Source organism: Halichoeres trimaculatus, unplaced genomic scaffold (genome assembly GCF_033239565.1).
Source record: "Halichoeres trimaculatus isolate MK-OKI-2021-1 unplaced genomic scaffold, fHalTri1.1 fHalTri1_scaffold_21, whole genome shotgun sequence".
In the NCBI taxonomy this organism is placed as follows: domain Eukaryota; kingdom Metazoa; phylum Chordata; class Actinopteri; order Labriformes; family Labridae; genus Halichoeres; species Halichoeres trimaculatus.
Genome location: NW_027437199.1, coordinates 7684256 through 7702271, shown reverse-complemented (window position 1 = coordinate 7702271; position 18016 = coordinate 7684256). Strand labels below are relative to the sequence as shown.

The following is an 18016-nucleotide window of genomic DNA, read 5'->3' as shown; positions in this document are numbered from 1 at the left end:
TTGATCAGAAAGTAAAAAACTGAAGAATCTGTGAGCTACAGGTTGTATCAGCCGTTTTTCTCTTTTCATGTGTTACAGAAGTTAACCACAAGTTAAAAAAGTAAAGAAGAAAGATTGAGGTCTTGGACGCCTCCTGGTTTATAAAGTATAGGTCAAACTTTTACCTTGAGCTCCTTGCTGGGTTTGTTGGGTCTACAGAGGACCTGATAGTAGTCCACCACCCCCTCCTCGGTCCACAGCAGAGTCACAGACGAGTGTGTGGCATTCACAGCGAACAGAGAGCGAGGGGGAGCCGGCTCTGTGACAAAATACAAAACAAAAACCTCAAAACCTCAAAAGTTGGTTTATATTTACTTGGTCAATCCTGGAGCTGAAGAGCTGATCAGAACAGTCGAGCTGAGCAGTAAAACACCACGACGCTGTGAGGGTGAAAATAAGATTAATCACTGAGAAGAGGAAGTAGAAAACGTGAAGTTTCATATTCACTTTCAGGGAGAAACTGAGCAGCTGTTTTCAGCTCTGAGGGGAGAAATTATGTTTCTGTTTGGAGGAAGGGATCAGACAAAAAAAAAAAACCACAACTACGTTTAAGAAACCCATCCCCAGGATAACACAGATACAAAAGTTTTAAAACAGAAATGTGTCAGTATCTGTCAAAACAATGATCCCAAACATATAATACTTACTCCATATATTTCACAATAAAAGTCTTTAAGTTGCTCCCTTGCTGGGAAAATTTTATTTCTATTTTTCTTCCCAAGTTTTTGCCATTCTTCTGAGGGTCAGATATTATGGAACATTTTTAGATTTTTTTTTACAAAAGAGGATCATTTGTCTTACTTATATTTTACAGTGCAATGACTCCAGAAAGTCTTTCCTATAACACCCATGCCCATCGCAAGAGCCTAAATTTAACTGTTTTTATTTCTGCTTTTATTATTCTTTAATGTCTGTCAATCTATGATCATTAACATGCTGTACTTCCTGCATTTACTTCACAATAAAAGTCTTTAAGTTACTACTTTTTTTTTTGGAAACCTTTTAATTTGAAACACCTTTCTTTCTTACTTTTTTTCTTTCTTAGTATCTTATTACTCTATTCAACACACAAAAACTCAAAGCAAGAGCAGCTCCTCTCAGTAAATTGTGAAATATGTTTCGAATAAAGAACAAAATTGATCAGCCATTTAACAAATCTTTACTATAAAAGTATAAAATAACAGTCAGCAGTCAACATTCATACCCTGAATTATCTTCATGGTGACACTTTAACTACTCAAGTCTTGTTTAGCCGTTAAAGATGATATGAGGATTTGATTGTACTCTCTCACTACCTTGTACAGTTATGTAGCGCTACGTTTTGAAACGTTACGTGACATCAAGCTAACGTTGTAGCAGCCGGCTATATGTTAGCTCGGTGCTCTGACGTATCTGTAGGCTAACGTGACATCAAGTAAACACGTTTACGTCAGTTTGTAAGTACTTTAGTAGCTGTTTATATTAAGCGCAGCTGGCAGTTACAATGAGTAACGTTAGTAAATCCTGGTTAGCTATGTCCTGCCAGTCATCTACCAAGCAGAGCTAACGTAACCTCACTCTCAAGTTAGAACAGACCACTGCAGAATAACTGCTGACTGTGGGTTGGAATGAACGTTAGCACAAACAGCTTAGCTACTGTATAATAGAGTGATACAGCCCGAGCTAAAGGCTAATTAGCCGTTAGCTCGGGCTGTATCACTCTCCCGTTTAGCTTTCTTCTGCTCTTCTGTCCTTTTTCTATCTGACAGTTAGACTCCTGTATCCACCTTTAGCAGCAAAGCAGCCGGCGTGGTGTTGTCATGGAGACCAAGACGTGCCGTAAATCATTTCCTGTCCTGGTCGTCTCAAACTGGAAGCTAAGAAGTAGCAATTAAAAGTAATATGTAACCAGCAATATTGGAGCTGATAATCTCATTTTAAAGTGTGGATTATGATCAGGCATATATCTAGAAGGGACACTTTTTAAGATAACTTTCAAACTCCTTAAATAAAGGGGGTTGAAGGCAGTGTTTTTTTTATCCACAGCAAATTCAGCAGAGCAGAAACAAAATCTTGAGAGCACATCCAGACAGAAACATTAAAAATCACCAATCAAAATGTGATAAACATATTTCTAAAACAGAATTCTGCTTTTGCTCCTTTAGTATTATTTTCATTTGACTTCTGCATCCCATCACTGAACTCTTATATTGAGTATGTTCTTTGTGGTTTTGTGTTATCCTGTTTCTATCCGCTGTGATTTTTTTAAAAGATGCTATTCACAGATTTCCTCCCACACATGTTCTTCTTATTTCCTCTGTGTTGTCTGTATTTTTATTCCTCTGTTATATAAATAAATAAATGAAAATGATATTCCATTAAGTTTTAAAGGAGATGCTCTGAAGTGCACCAGTTATTGAATTATTGAGGCACTTACAGGAGGGTTTTGGGCCATTAGGTGAACTTTCAGCCTTGGAGAAAATCTGACACTTAGTGGATGATGACCTGGTTATAGATCAAATTACACAAAATCATCTCCTTTTAAGCTTTTCAGATTTAAAGACTCAAATTTTCTTGAACTTAACAAGTTTAAACTCGAAGAATCAGTTTGCTACTTGGATGATTTCGTGAGTTTTGAGGATTTTTGAGCCTCAAAACTCTCGATGATGTCACCAGAGATTGGACACGGTTCCTGTTGACTCCTCTGACCCGAGTATGAGCAGCTGTTTGGCAGATGTTTGGAGGCAGATTTGGGAGTGTGTGTGTGAGTGTGTGTGTACTGACCCAGTTTGATGATGTTGGGCATGGAGGTGTTCCTGCTGCGCTCGGTGCAGGCGGTCACTGTCAGGTTGTAGATGTCACCTGGAGGTAGAGGAAGACTGGCTCGCATCGCGTTACGAGTCACCTGAAAACACACACACACAGACGCACACACAGGTTTGAGAAACTCTTAAACATCGAGGATTAAAACATGTGGAGTCAGTGTTGTAGAGCGTGACGGCGGTAAAATGCTGAGCGGGTTTTATTGCTTTAATATCGCCTCGTCTCGGGTGTGTCCTGTTAAAATCTAATTTCCCAGAGGATCAATTAAATCATCCTGTTTTACAGTTTTTAATTTCATCCCATCTTCTTTTTCGTCTTTCTTTATTACGGGAACATTTCTACCCCACACACACACAGTCACAGTCTGACAAACAGTGATGTGGTGCAGCCAAAATGAGATAACGTAAGAGAAGTCGAGGACGTTTCCCAACATGAACCAACCCGTTGAATCAGATAAGTTAAAGATTTATCAGTCAGAATCTGACTGTTAAAGCACATTAGGAGTCTTTGTATCAGATTTTATCACATCGATTCAGCTCTTCTCGCCGCCGTCTCCTCCACTTTTCCACAGTCGATTCTCTTTCTGCGTCTGAGCTCCCCTTCTCTTTCCCCTCTCCATCATTCAGGCCAATTAAACCTGAAACATCCCCTCTCCCGGCGCTGCAACAGTTCATTATGTGAGTCAGGTCTGAGTCTGCTGGGATCATAATCGGCTTCACGGAGGAGAAGAAGGTGAGCCGGAGACGAGGTGGCAGACACGGCAGCTCGTCGCTCTGCTCATAATTAGATGGTGGAACGGACCCAGAGGAGAAAATCAACAGCAGCTCATCCCGACCCTGAAATAACAAGCTGCTGCTGCTGCTGCTGCTCAATCTGAGCCGATAGAAACCTTGGAGTGGTTTCAAACGCAGGGCAGGAAGGTGAAGAGATCCAAAGACAAAAATTGAATCGTTTTGTCATTATCAGGTCGGTTTAGAGCAGTTTCTGCCTGGTTAATGAAGCAGAGGTTACAACTGTAGTTACAGAAACGTTTTGTAGAAAAGATAAAATGAGAGCTCAGGTGATTACATCTCAGCAACCAATCAGCAAAAAGCAAAACAAGTGATCAACAGCTTTAGCCTACTTTCATACCTCCAGCTCAGCTCCTCTTTGAATGCAGCATATCTTGGTTTACTTATGTTACTCTTAGATATTTTGTCACCGGTGCTCGCTCTGATCTGTGCCCATGGTTGTCTTTGCTGATGCTCTCCCTGCCTTCATTTTTTTTAGGGGCCATCTACATGACAATTGTGTTAGGGTGAAACGCAAAAGTATTGTTGCGTTTCAGCCTCGCGTTAACACAAAAATGACATTTTAGCCAACCTAAACCGCAATTTTTTGAAAACCGCCTCCAGAGTGGGATTTCTCTGAAACACTGCCGACACCGTTGCCGTGTAAACAGTAAGCCAGCGTTTTCAGTGGAAACTTTAACGTCCACACTCTACTTCCTGCAAGCGCATACAGCAGTTCAACAGTCCAGTTGTTACGATCGTCACAGACTTTCGTGTTGTTCTTGTGCTGCTCAATCTGCTGACTGTTTTTCATCAAAATGTGCATCTGTTGCTCCACTTTTGCACTTAGCATTCGCCAATACACCAGATGATCGTCCCAACTCTACTTGTGTGATGATCTACCAAAAGCTGCTTCTGGACAAGACAATGATGGTGCCACCTACAGGCCTGGCATGCTTACTACAGCGCAGATTTTATTCACGGCATTTTAGTGTTTTTGGATGAAAAGTTTTTGTGTGAACAGGGCCTCAGTTTCAAATATATCGTCTGCTCTCCCTGATTTGGTTTTTAATGTGTGTACATGAGATAAAAGAGAGGTGTGCTCTCCCCACCTCCAGCTTTACCGTCTCTCACATGCAGGTAGAACACCCTCAGTCTGTCTGACTGAAATATAAAAGAGATCAGACTCACGTCCACAGAGTAGCTCCTCTCTGGTCCTTTCTTCCCCACAGCGACGACCTGCCAGTGTAGCATCCTGGAGTGAGACAGGTCGATGAAGAGCTCGCCGTACGTCCAACGAACATAGAGAACGCCGTGAGAGTAATCCACTGAGGAGATGTGAGGAGCCTCAGGAGCTGCAGGCAGAAGAGTTAGACATAGATGAAGAAGTGATTTTAGGTTTTTGTCATGTGATATCAACCATTTGGTCAAAATGTTGCTGAAGATGTACTTGTTGTTAGCTGGCTCGCTTGTTAGCAAATGGTCTTTACAGGAGGGATGTTTCCAGCCTTAAACTTTCCATTAAGCTAAATTAGCAGGTATATTTCAAGGGATGTTAAGACATCCATCCTGATTGTTTGACTTACTTATTGATAGAACCGATGAAGGTTTTTAAACATATTCACAGTTAGAGGCAGGACTCAGGATCAGCAGTTCAACAGATAAAGATAGTATTCTCTTCTCTGTGTGTTTGTGTGTGTGTACCTGTGACAAAGCTGACTGTGGAGCTGTCACAACAGCTGAGCGGCGGGTCACCCCACGTCACCATGGAAACACGGAAATTATAATACCAGGCCGGCAGCAGGTCGGTCACCCTCTGAGGAGAAATAAAGAGAGAAGAGCTGAGTCACATGAAAGATAGGAATCTAAACATGAGCAGACAGAGAAACACGGTTTTATCATTTTTTATCTGCTTATTTTCTATATTTCTACATCTTGTATTTTAGGAACGAAACCATTGCAGACCTTCGGCTTCAAGAAGTTAAAAATCATTCATTTCTTGGTTCATATCTGACAGAACATCAGCAAATAATCATTATTCCTGTGATTCCGTGTGTGTTCGTACCACTGAGGCAATGACGGATGCTGTGGCGGCGATCTCGTAGTACGTGGTCCACTCTGAGGCAAGCGTCACAGGGTTAAAGAAAAATGTCTGCAGCACGTACTTCCTGAACGCCACATGGTACGGACGCTGCCAGCTGAGGATGACCGCTGTCGGGCTGAGAGGGTACACAGCCAGCTCACGCACACCTGTTGGCTCTGACGCAGGTAAAACATGTGTACATAGATAACTGTCAGAACACAGCATGACATTGTTACACACTGTAGGTGTGTTGAAGGCGTCATGTTTCTTACCGATGTCAATGATGACGGGCTCAGATGGAGGACTGATCAGCGGACCGTTGGTGTGGTAAACGACCACTCTGTACTGAGCGCCAGGGGTCAAGTTGGTGATGATGTCACTTGTGGAGTTCTCCTGTAAAGAAACAAACCAAAAAAAAAAAAAGAGCTTTAGTTTTAGATTTCCATCAACTTTATTAAAGTTCAGTCTGCTGACAAAGATCTCCTGAGCAAGGCAGTTCTACTAAAGCCTCCAAACAGCATGAGCTCCATTTTTTAACACTGATGTTAGAATATTTTACATCAAATTTAGTGGAGAAAAATTTAAAAAATACAAAAGATAAAAATAAATTTTAAAAAAGATGGGAATAATGTAGAACTCATATAACAAATTTAATTTTTGTGTGATTAAATTTTGATTTTAAATAAGGTTAATTGAAGTTCAAAAAGCACTCAAAATTTCAGGGCTATAACTCTGCCAGAAAAAATATAACAATTTTTTTTCACTCAAAGTGATGATAAAAGCAAAACAAAAATTCAATTAAATTACTTTCATTAAAGCTACAACTAACATCATAACAGAGGACTTAAGTATTAATATTTTTAATGAGACTAAAAAATGAACTTTTTTTAAAAATAAAGACTGTTATACATTTCTTAATCACAAAACAAAGCAAAAACCTAAATAAATAAATAAATACATAAATAAATAAATAAATAAAAATCAAAAACCTACTTAACCTGAAAAATAAATAGCATCTAAAGTTCATAGGGGACACAATCCGATTAAAGATGATGATTAATTTAATTTTGAAGTGTTTTATTATATTATTTATATTATTTATTATACTATAAAAAAGAATATAAGTGAACAATTTAAGAAAAAAATAACATTTAAAAAATTGCAAAATTTTTTCTGAGTTAAAAACTGCAATAAACAGTAAAAATAATTATCAAAATGACAAGGTTCAGCTAAAATACATTTAATTACTGTCTTCATATGATATGATTTCCTCTATATCTTGATTATTTTGAACATTCGTTATTTGTACTAGAACAGCATTACAGCAGCAAAAGGAGAGTGCAAGATTACGGGAACAAATGAAATTAAAAAGATTCATTATATAAAAAATGTGCACTGAGCTCATTAGTGTAATCAAAAACTATAAACATAGCACATGAAGATCACAGATAGGAGGAGCTCTCTGAACTGAGAGAGTTATTGATTTGTGTCCCGTTGGACTCAGATTAGTCGGTGAGGTTTTCACACTGAATCAGCTCGTTTCATTTTAATGAATTATTCGAGTCAGTGAATGAAAACAGTCACAGGCTCTGAGTGTTTCTCATCACGTTCATGTTTTCACACCTCAGAGTGTAAATGAGTCAGATCACACTTCAGAGTTCAGCCGAGTCTCATTCATTAAAACTCCCTGAGTGAGTCTGATTCTCTCAAACTTCAATGACGGTCTGTTTGCTTTCTGAACCACGGAGTCAGCAGAGGATCTGTTTCACTCAGAGGAGAAACATCAAGAGCTGGGAGGTTTATGAAGGAGGGAGTTTTCTTTGAGCCTTACCTCACTGCAGAAGGTGTTCTCCATCCTCTGGCTCAGGCTCGGTCTCAGACATGTCATAGAAACCACAGACACCACGCTGCCGTTGTGGTTCTCAGAGGACGGAGCCCAGGAGACGGCGGCGGTGCTGGAGTCCAGCAGTCTGACGCTGACAGCCTGAGGACGCTCTCTGAGCTCCTCCAACAACTCTCCACTTGGACCTGAGAGCAAACAGAGAATTCTTTATGATAAAGACACAAGACGGGGCTTTTTCTGCATCATTAGCCGTGCTTGTGCGTACGTACTGAGGTAGAAGGTGAAGCCCATGTCGGCGGCGCTCTCTCTGGCCTCACACTCTCCAGATGAGCTCAGCGTGGTCACCTGGACTCGATAGGTTCCCGGCTCCGTTAACTCTGTGAAAAACTCATGAGTGTTTTCATCCACGGTGGCTGTTTCTGTAGAGTTTCCTGGAAAACACATGAAGACAGGTGAGTATGAGAGTCAGATACTTCAGACAGACTTAAAGAGGGAGTATCCTGAAAACACCGAGAGATCTTCATGAAACTTCCTGAAATGATGACGTCATGGCATAAGGATCCCACATTTGGCTCACGACAAGTTGGTGTTTGAGGGGCAGGCCTCAGAAACTAACCAAGGTGTGGCCATAGCACTGCCTCTTATGGGCCAATCAGAGAGAAGGGGGTTTTTGGAGCAGGGAGCCTTAAAGAGACAGAAGCTAAAACGTAGTGTTCTAAAACAACAGTGTGAGAAAAAAGTAGACTTCTTGGAGTTGTAGATTGTGTAAAGATACAAGAGGGACAGAATTAAGTCTAAAAAAAAAAACCCCTGTACCCCCTCTTTAAAATTTTGGACAGGTTAGGTTTGTCTGATTTAAATGTGCCTTGTAGTTAGACCTCTTTAAGTGTTCATCTCTGTACTGTTTTACCGTCTCTGTAGATGTAAACGTTGAAGCCGTCGTAGCTGGTGGGGGCTCGTGGAGGCAGCCAGCGCAGCTCCAGCAGGATGGGGGGCAGTCTGGTGGGCAGGACAGCGGTCTCCACAGGGAGGCCCATAGCAGAGCCCGGCTCATTGGAGTCCTCGTATTCAGGCACAACAGCGTTCACAAACTCATCATCTTGGTCAGACGGGGATGGGTTGGGAGGTTCAGGCCAGTAGCTCTGAGTCTCCGTCTCCACAGTCTGGTTACTTCCTGTCAGGTTGTGTGTGGGGTCAAAGGGCACCGCAGTGGTCGCCCTTGTTGCCTCCTCAGATGTGTTCTGCTGCTCCTCCTCCTGCTGCTCCTCCTCCAGCAAGGGGACCTCACGGGCTCGACGGGAGACATGGCGGCTCGCCTCTTCGCTGTCAGGTAGGAGAATACTGGAGGCGTCACCTGGCCCCGCCCTCTGGTTCAGGTGGATGATCTTTCTGGAGATGTTGAGGGGAGGGAAGGGGACTGAGGGGGAGAGGACAGGACAGGTAAGAGGACGAAAAACATTTAGTTGTGTTTTTTCTTTTCTCTTTGTAAACAAATTAATGGGTTCATGATTTTTATTTTACCTCAAGTTTTTTAAATCCTAAGACACAAAAAATCTTAAAACAAATAAAGAGCAAACAAATTTAGCAGTCCATGATAAACCAAATCTACAAGATGCTAAAAAGGAGAAGTATGACTCAAATTTGTTTTTTTTAAGATCAGATTTTTTTTCTTTTTTTAAATTTGGACTTTCTGAGATTATATTAAGATTTAGACTTAAAAGCATAAAAACTACAAATAAGAAATTATTTTTGACTTAAAAAATACAATTTTGATGAAAAAAAACCCCAAAAGTTTGATTTTGGGGCCTTTGAAGTCAAAATTATGACTTAAAGAAAAATAAAAGATTTCAGCTTTTGGGCTTTTAATTCAAGCTAAGTGACTTAAAATAATCCAAACATTAGTTTTTTTTCTTTAAATCAAAATAAAAAATAAAATGCTTTTATTTTAAAATTCTGAAAGAAAATATTAAAAAATGTATTTTTTATTGTGACTTCAATATCAATATTTTGATTTCCAAAAATCAAATTTGAGAATTATTTCATATTCAAATCAACATAATTTAAAATAAATAATAATTAATTATAATAATAATAATAATATTTTTTCAGTTGCATTAATCCCTTGGCATCAAAAATGATTTTACCTAACAGTGCAACTTTAAAAAAATAATAAAAAGTTGTACAATTTTGTTTAAAATGCCATAAAGTCATTTGGAAATTTATGTACTTCTTTCTGTAAGGATGACTGCTCTGTCAGCAGAAGATCAATTTATGATTCAAAGAAAATTACACTGTTTTTCTTATTACAAGACTTTATATTATATACAGTGATAATTTATGAGCACTTACTGTCTTTCTCAGTGTTGTAATTGTCACTTTTCTGACAGGCTGTTTGACGCTCACAGGGGAATAAGCAGGTCATTAAAAAAGTGATTAAACCTTCCCTACCTGTTTGACCACCTGACTCACGCTGTCTCTGCCGTTAATACAATATTCAAAACCTGTCGTCACACTGAGGCGTCATACTGACAGATATATTTAGAAACACGACTCATTAATCCTCATCTGCTGTTTTTATCTCATTAATAATTAAAGGACTCAGAGGGGGAGCACTAACGTTAAACGGCATAATGAATGTCACCCCGTGTGTGACTGTCTCACCTGTCCTGTGGTGCACAGGTGTGTGCGTGATGTCACTGTGTGTGATCATGGCGCTCTGGTAGACGGTGACCTCAGAGATCAGCTGGAAGGTGACGTTTCTGTAACAAACTCCAGGTAACCAGTGTTTGAACACCGTTTTCCCTCGGTAGAAATCTACAAGCACAAAGACGCAAAGAGGATTCATTATCTTCAACTTTAAAGTCTAATGTCAGCAGACGTCCAATATCTGGTCCAAATTATTCAAAAATAAATACTGAAGGAGAAAAATTTGGAAATAATAACATTAATAACAAAAATAATTATTAAACTGTTATTACACATGCATTAACTGGTTAATACATGGTAATAAATGCTGGATATACATGAACAGGATTTGTACCTTTGTAGAGCATGTATCGTCTCTCATGTCCCTCCGTGAAGCTGATGTTGACTCTGCTAAAGACGTTCCCCGGTGGAGGGTCGATCTGAAACACCACCCCGGTCTCAGGAGACTCCTTAAAGTCTGCAATGTGAGCGCTTCGTACGGGGAGGGGCTCTAAAGAGGAGGACAAGGACACACAAAAAGAGGAAACAAAAATGAGGACACGAATAAGAAAAGGTCAGACTGAGAAAACTGAAATGTTGATGATATCAGACGTATGCTGCCACATGTCTTACTCGTGAGTACAGGTAGAGTCTTTAAAGGTCTCGACCAGGTCTGTCCCACTCGGACCAGCAGTCCCACCGTGTAGCAGAGACCGTGGAGAGAAGTGTTGAACAGAACCGGCTCGCTGGTGTTCACAAACTGGATCAGAACGGGTCGAGGTTCTCCGGAGATCTGAGCTCCGTACGCCGTCACGTTCTCCTGGAAGTCTGAACGCTCAAGAGACACCACGATCAGACCGTCCTCGTTTAGGGACGCCTGGAACGCCAAGACGCTCTGAGGAAGAAACAAAACACAGGTTAGAAAAGAGGTGGTAATAAGGGGAATGCACCTTGGTTTAAAGAGGGGGTAATGTGCTTTTCCATATTTTGGAATTTTTATTTTTTTTCAAAGTAGCAGCCAAAGTAACAGTCGGATAATCACTAAATCTGTCTGTAAACTACTCAATACGGTTCATTCTAAAATCGGGACAAGAGCTTTAAAAGATTTTAGCAAGACTTCCTTAAATTATGAGGTCATCACATTAGGACTCCTGAACTGGTTCATAACAAATTGAAGGGGCGGGCTTCGAACACCAAGGTCTGTCCATAGCTCTCACAGCCCCTCCACAGATCTCTTCAGGGCTGACCAATCAGAAGGAAGGGGGTTTGTCAAGTAGGAGTCTTAAAGAGACAGCAGCTAAAATGAAGCACTACAAACAGAGGCTGAAATAATGGTTTTCTTTAACACCAGGGTGGGAAAAACAGTTTATTTTTCAAGCTGTAAGTCATGTGTAGCTACAACAGGCTACTGGAACCTACTAAAAGGGACAGTATAAAGCCTTTAAAAAGCACAATACCCCCTCTTTAATGTGGACAAAATAAAGAGATTTCACACAAAAGGAAAGAAAGATGAAATATGAAACATGTATTTGCATGTAAAAAAAAAAATTAGACATCTTCAAATGCCAGAAAACAAAAAGACACAGACATACGAAACAGAAATACACAGTGTTTCAATAAATACTCCAGCCATTAAAATCATGCTGCTCCAATGATGATGTTAAATATGCTGAAATATTTCTGTCATATCTTCTCCAGCGGTTTGACTCATGAATCATTCAGGTCCTTTAAATAGACCCCACCGCATGAAAGGTCACGGCCATCAATCCTGTTTAATACTCAGATAGAAAGTCACACTCCTCCTCCTCCTCTTCTTCTTCCTCCTCCACCCACAGTCTCTTTGTACTAACCACCGGCTCTGTGTATTTGCTGAAGATAAAAATAGCCATCTATACCTGGAATCATGATCGGCTGGGTGTATCCACTGAACTTAGTCATCAAACTACACACTCCTGAGCGCGGTGTATTTTCTGAAAAATACTCTTAATCAAATTGCGAGTTCTGTGTATTTGCTAGAAATACACGTAACTTCCCAAGAACAGCTTACCGGCTCTGGGTATGTAATGAAATGAGATCTACACCTCCTTCAGTCTCCATTCATTTAACGTCTTTAAGTAGTTAGGATTACACAACTCCAGGAAATATTACCAAGTGCTGAGATTTCCCCGCAGCAGCTCCTCGCTTAGACTAACACCAAATGTAATACGTGCAGTTTAACTGACTTCATGTTTACTGAACATCAGGATCCTTAAAACTGCGCCACTGAGGGTGAATATTAAAGTTTTCTGGGATCAGCTGATGTGAGTGTGTCAGAGCTGATTTCCTGTCGTTCAGTTGATAGATGGTATCAGCTGTTGTTTCATTAAACCTGTCAGCAGGAGAGTCGGCTCCTCGCCGAGCGTCACCGCTCTGACAGGGCCGAGGTGGCAACATGAAATCTGGATCCTGATTGGAGGAGAGATAAGATGAGTGTGTCTCTGAGCGAAATGATGAGAGAGGAGACGATGAAGGAAGAGGACATCAAGTCCACTGACAAAAAATGTTTCATACATAAAAGTTGTTTCATGTTTTCCTAAATATCATAAAATCCCAGCGTACATTCATCATCATTCATCAGGAAAAAGCTGACTTATATATTCTTTAAACCCTCTTTACTTACAGAAAGTCTGAGTTCAGCATCAATTCTCTTCCTTTACTGTGATTCGAGAGTTTCTACAGCCGAGGAACAGCAGCAGCCGTCTCAGCGGGGATCTCTTTGAGTGGATTAAAGTGTTTCTAATATCAATAACAGAAACAAACCAAATACAGAGTTTACACTAACTCTCTGCAGCTCAGCAGATAATCCAGCAGATTCTGACCCACTTCTCTAATCTGACAGTCTCAAAGAGAAGCACACAGTCCCCAAACATGAGCTGCACACCACACCAAGGCATGCTGGGAGACTTCGCAGCTAAGTCGCAACAAGGACGCTAAGATGAAAGTAAAAACCTGTTAAAACTGTCAGGACTCGGTGTGTGTAGTTAAAGAGTCAAAGGAAAGATGGCGGACAGTAGAAGAGACGTTTTATGACATGGTTGCCGTTTTCCAATATGCCGTCTAAATTGACGTACTGCTTCGATGAACAACAGCCGAGTCTTCTTGTAAAAATCAATGAACCAAGCAGACGACATTGAATTTTTTTGTTATCAAAGCTTCTTAACTAGTTTCATCCACATTCCTTTATCTTTGTTTTTCAAGTCTGGTGAACAAAAATCCTCTTTGTCACTCTCTTCGTCCGTTTCTTCTCTCTTTCTCTGTCGCTCTTCGGGTGATTCACCCTCATAAAGCCTCCTCTCCCCTCTGCTGGCCTTTTAAAATGTCGAGCTGCTGCTGCTCTGGTTTAATTACTGAGCGCTGGTATTGGGAGCGTGAACAGGTCCTCAGACGTGAAGTGAGACCAAGGGGAGGAGGAAAACACTGGTGGTACTGACAGATTTAGTCTCTCTGAAGAAGTACGAGACAATAAAAGACTGAAGTGGAGAAGTGAACTGCACTAGTATTCATATTTTACTACTCCGTTCAATCAATTAGTCCAGAGTTTCTCTGTGATATTGCCATGAATGAACAAATTAATAGAGAATCAATAGATCAAAATCTAAACAATAACATTTAACAAAGAATTGAGATTTGGCATACCTCAGGGATCCATTCTGGGTCCCATTATTTTCTTAATTAAATTAGTCATATTTTAATACAAAGACACCACATCTCAGGTGAGGAGCGTGCTTTTTGTTTTCATTATTTACAGGGACACTACATTCATTAATTATTTACACTGGCTAGGCGCCGCTCTGTTGGAGTGGATCATTACTTTGTACGGCTCATTTGTTGGTCATGGACACCAAACTGGTTTTGTCTTCAGTGATATTTTTACTATTTTTTCTCCTGTGTTTGTCTGGAGATCCTAGGCTGCATCGTTTACATGTGAAATCAGCTGTTAGCAGCATGTAGCATGTCAACGCTAACTGGTGCAAGGCCTGATGTTCCCCACAAGCTGAGGAGAAGGAGGTGGGGAGGCCGTGCTGGTTGTCAGGTGTGACCTAAGAAGTGATGACATCGACCTGTCCTTCCATCCATCGTAATTGGGAACGTAAGATCTATCTCCAGTAAGATGGACAAGCTAGCCGTGCTAACCCAGCAACAGAGGGAATACCAGAAGGCTGAGGAGTAACATTCACTTTTACCAGGTTAAACTTTGTGGAGGAATAGCTGTTTTTATATGACCCTGTTAACATGTTCAGCCTCTTAGTACAGTATCCTAGTGTCCAAATATAAACTGAGTGGCATTTAATATTCAATAACAGCTGAGGCTGATGGGAAACCATTTCCTCTAGAGGTATCCGGTACAAACCAATATCTCTTTAAGATGTGTAATGGCCATTTTACTGGTTCATGTTTTTTGATGGGTGTTACCCCCAGTATATCCACTAGAGGGTGCTATGGCACTGGGGGGCCATAGGTGCAATTGTATTTAGGTAGGAACCTTTGGAGCCAGCGGGTGTTGCTAGGCGGTGAGGAGCACGTACGATTTCTGACCGCAGCGCCGTGAGGCCACTGCTCCTTAACGCCGTACATGTAAAACGGATTTAAACTGTGTGAAGCCGATTACATCGTGGACCGTTGTGAATGATTGTGGACTCCACTGGGTGAGAAAATAAATCAAAAGAAATACAAGACATGATGTCGGACGTTATTTATACACAGTACAAGTGTGGAGGGCGCAGCGCGTCAGTTACAAAGCCATATTAGCCGCCAAGGTAGCTAAGCATTGGGCTTTAGCTATTACATAAAGTCAGAAATCTGGCTCTAAGAGGCTGGAAGAAGTTAATCACGTCGTGGAAAAGTTGTCTGCGGTAGGATCCTGGAGAGTGGAGACTCGAGTTTTATACACATGCACTGGAGCCACTCACCTGCAGCCAGCCGGTTGGTCATCAGCTGCGAGGATCGGCGAGAGGACGCCGACGTTTGTTTCCAGTATGGCCGGATGGGTGTATGCCTCTCGGAGGACGACTTCTGCCAGCGTAAGGACAGCTGGACTTACAACTCGACATCCACAGAGGAGGATCTGATATCCACGCAAAGGATCGGGATCAACGGCGCCCAACGAGAGGTATGTGTAGCGCTACAAATCAATAATGGCCATTTGTTTTGTGTGCACACTTTGGCGTAAATCCAATGCATTGGTGGTCGATGGTAAATGACAATTGACTTAAGGGGCGATGATTTCTTTTGCGATCGTTTGCGTTTGTATGAACTGAACAATGGAGACGCGTGAGTTAAAGGACAAACCCGCGGAGTTTATTGCGCAATCGACCGGCGAGCATGCTACTGCTGCTATTAATGACACGGACTTTCAAGCTGTAAAACCAAAGCGTGTTGTAAAATTAACTGCTAAAGCACTCAATGAAAAGGTTCAAAGGTTGCAGTATGAAAGAAAAGCTAAGCTAAATAAGACCAGTGATGTAAGAAAAGGGTTAAGAGAGTTAATGCAAGAGGGTAAAAACACAGAGGTTCAATGTTCTCTTGATTGTCTTGTTAAACTGTGTGATGAAGCTACATGTGTTCATAATTCTTTGATGGGTGTGTTGGATGAGGTTGAAAAGGAAAAACATGACATTTGGTTTAAAGCCAAAATGATCAGTAATAATGAATGCATTTCTGAGGTCAAAAATTGGGTAACAGGTGTTGAACATAAAACAGAAATGGGTATTGATGATGATCATGACGTTAAAGACGGTGTTGGTGATGAAAATGATGGGGTAAATCCAGAAGATAGTGTGTCTAATGTTTCAAAAACGCATGCATGTAAAAGGAGTGCATGCAGTGGACACTCAAGTACCACCTCTTCTGCCAGAGTTAAAGCAGAGGCTGAGAACGCTGCTCTGATGGCACGAGCAGCTGCCTTAAAGAAGCTACATGCTTTGGAGGAGCAACAGCAAAAGCTAAAAATGCAAAAGGAACAACTGGAGCTGGAAGCTTTGCTTGCAGAATCAACTGCCAAATTATCAGTTCTGCAGGCTGCTGATTTTCAAAGTGTCACAAAAACGTCAACAAATGGAATGAATTCGTACTTTTCTAAAGGAAGAAAAGAAGAAATCAAACCTGTTACAAAAAGTGAACCACAACCAAAGTCAAGCTGGTCATTTCCACCATCAAAGAACCTAGCAGAATCAAAACCACTGCTACAGGAGGATATTCTGCCACAATCAACCAGATCAAGCATACAGACAAATTCAAGAATTAAAGAACAAACTCTCAATTCACAAAGGAACGTGAATGCACAGTCACAGCTCTTGGAAACTTCATGGCTCCCAGCCCCGTCTGTTGAGGTGAGACCAACCACCATTTTGAATGCCCAGTCAGTGGATGGCAACCATGTTGGAGACATATGTGACATCATGCAAAAACAAAATGAAATCACAGCAGCACTTGTTCAGCAGCAGCGTTTAATGATTTTGCCAGCAAGAGAGATTCCTATATTTGATGGAGATCCCCTCCAGTATATCTCATTTAAAAGAGCTTTTGAACAATGTGTGGAGCAGAAGGTTAACAACAGCGATTGCTTGTACTACCTGGAGCAGTTCACCAGAGGCCAGCCATTGGAATTAATACGCAGCTGCCAGCATATGGAACCTGGTCAAGGGTATGTTCATGCAAAGAGGCTGCTTCATGAGCATTTTGGCAACGAATATAAGATTGCTGCTGCATATTTGGAAAAGGCTCTAGCTTGGCCCTCAATAAAGTCAGAGGATGTAACTGCTTTACAGGCCTACTCTCTTTTTCTACGCTCATGTTGTAATGTCATGGAAAGATTGCAGTACATGCAAGAGTTGGACATGCCCAGCAATATGAGAGCCATCTTGTCAAGGTTACCGTTTAAGCTGAGAGAGCGATGGAGAACAACTGCACATGATATATTGGAAACCCACAATCGCAGGGCGGTGTTTAAGGATCTGGTTTTGTTCATTGAGAGACATGTCAAAATTCTGTCAGACCCTTTATTTGGCGACATTAAAGACGCACCAACAGGAAGCTCGCAGTTGAGATCTCTTAACAGGACAAAGTCACAATCAGGAATCAAGTTTAAAGGAAACAGTTTTGCCACCACTGTTGCTTCTGTGTCACCAGCTACAAAAATTGGAGATACAGCGAAACCCACACACCTTCACAACTTAAAGGGGAGATTGACTTGTGTTTGTTGTGCTCAAAGTCACTCATTGGAGGATTGTCAACAGTTCCAAAGGAAAAGGCATAGAGACAAGATAAGCTTTCTAAAGGAAAAGAAGCTTTGTTTTGGCTGCTTACGTGCTGGGCACATGAGCCTTAACTGCTTGAAACGGTTGACCTGCAGGACTTGTGGTGAAAGGCATCCAAGTTCACTTCATATTGACAAAGATGACAAAGCCAACATCAACACAGAACCATCCAAGAAGCATGTTGCATGTAACACCTCAGCACCTCAGGAAACTTGTGGTCAAACAGGGGCCGGTAGGGATAGTTGTTTTCTTTCTATCTTGCCTGTTCAGGTTAAATCAATCAAAGGAGACCAGATAATACAGACGTATGCCTTCCTGGATCCTGGTAGTACTGCCACCTTCTGTTCCGAGCATCTCATGAGAAAGCTCAATTTGGTTGGAAGAAAAACTCACTTTCTACTGCAAACTATGGGGCAGGAAAGAGTTGTTCCCTCATATGAGTGTGCAGGTTTGGAAGTGTCTGGTTTGGAGACAAACACGTTTTACAAGTTGCCAGAAG

At 41.2% G+C, this 18016-nt stretch overlaps 1 protein-coding gene across 3 annotated transcripts in view; it reads right to left on the bottom strand.

Moving 5' to 3' along the window:
- ptpro (protein tyrosine phosphatase receptor type O) overlaps positions 1 to 18016 on the bottom strand; it is a 51709-nt gene that overhangs the window by 16278 nt on the left and 17415 nt on the right. For all 3 annotated transcript variants that reach the window (XM_074698182.1, XM_074698183.1, XM_074698184.1), the window contains exons 2-13: positions 10856 to 11117; positions 10578 to 10733; positions 10199 to 10351; positions 8448 to 8954; positions 7807 to 7968; positions 7526 to 7722; positions 5967 to 6087; positions 5677 to 5870; positions 5316 to 5427; positions 4803 to 4966; positions 2803 to 2923; positions 165 to 298 (exon numbers count right to left, since the gene is read on the bottom strand). In XM_074698182.1, coding sequence (XP_074554283.1) covers positions 165 to 298; positions 2803 to 2923; positions 4803 to 4966; positions 5316 to 5427; positions 5677 to 5870; positions 5967 to 6087; positions 7526 to 7722; positions 7807 to 7968; positions 8448 to 8954; positions 10199 to 10351; positions 10578 to 10733; positions 10856 to 11117 — 2283 coding nt within the window. The remainder of the gene's footprint in view (positions 1 to 164; positions 299 to 2802; positions 2924 to 4802; positions 4967 to 5315; positions 5428 to 5676; positions 5871 to 5966; positions 6088 to 7525; positions 7723 to 7806; positions 7969 to 8447; positions 8955 to 10198; positions 10352 to 10577; positions 10734 to 10855; positions 11118 to 18016) is intronic.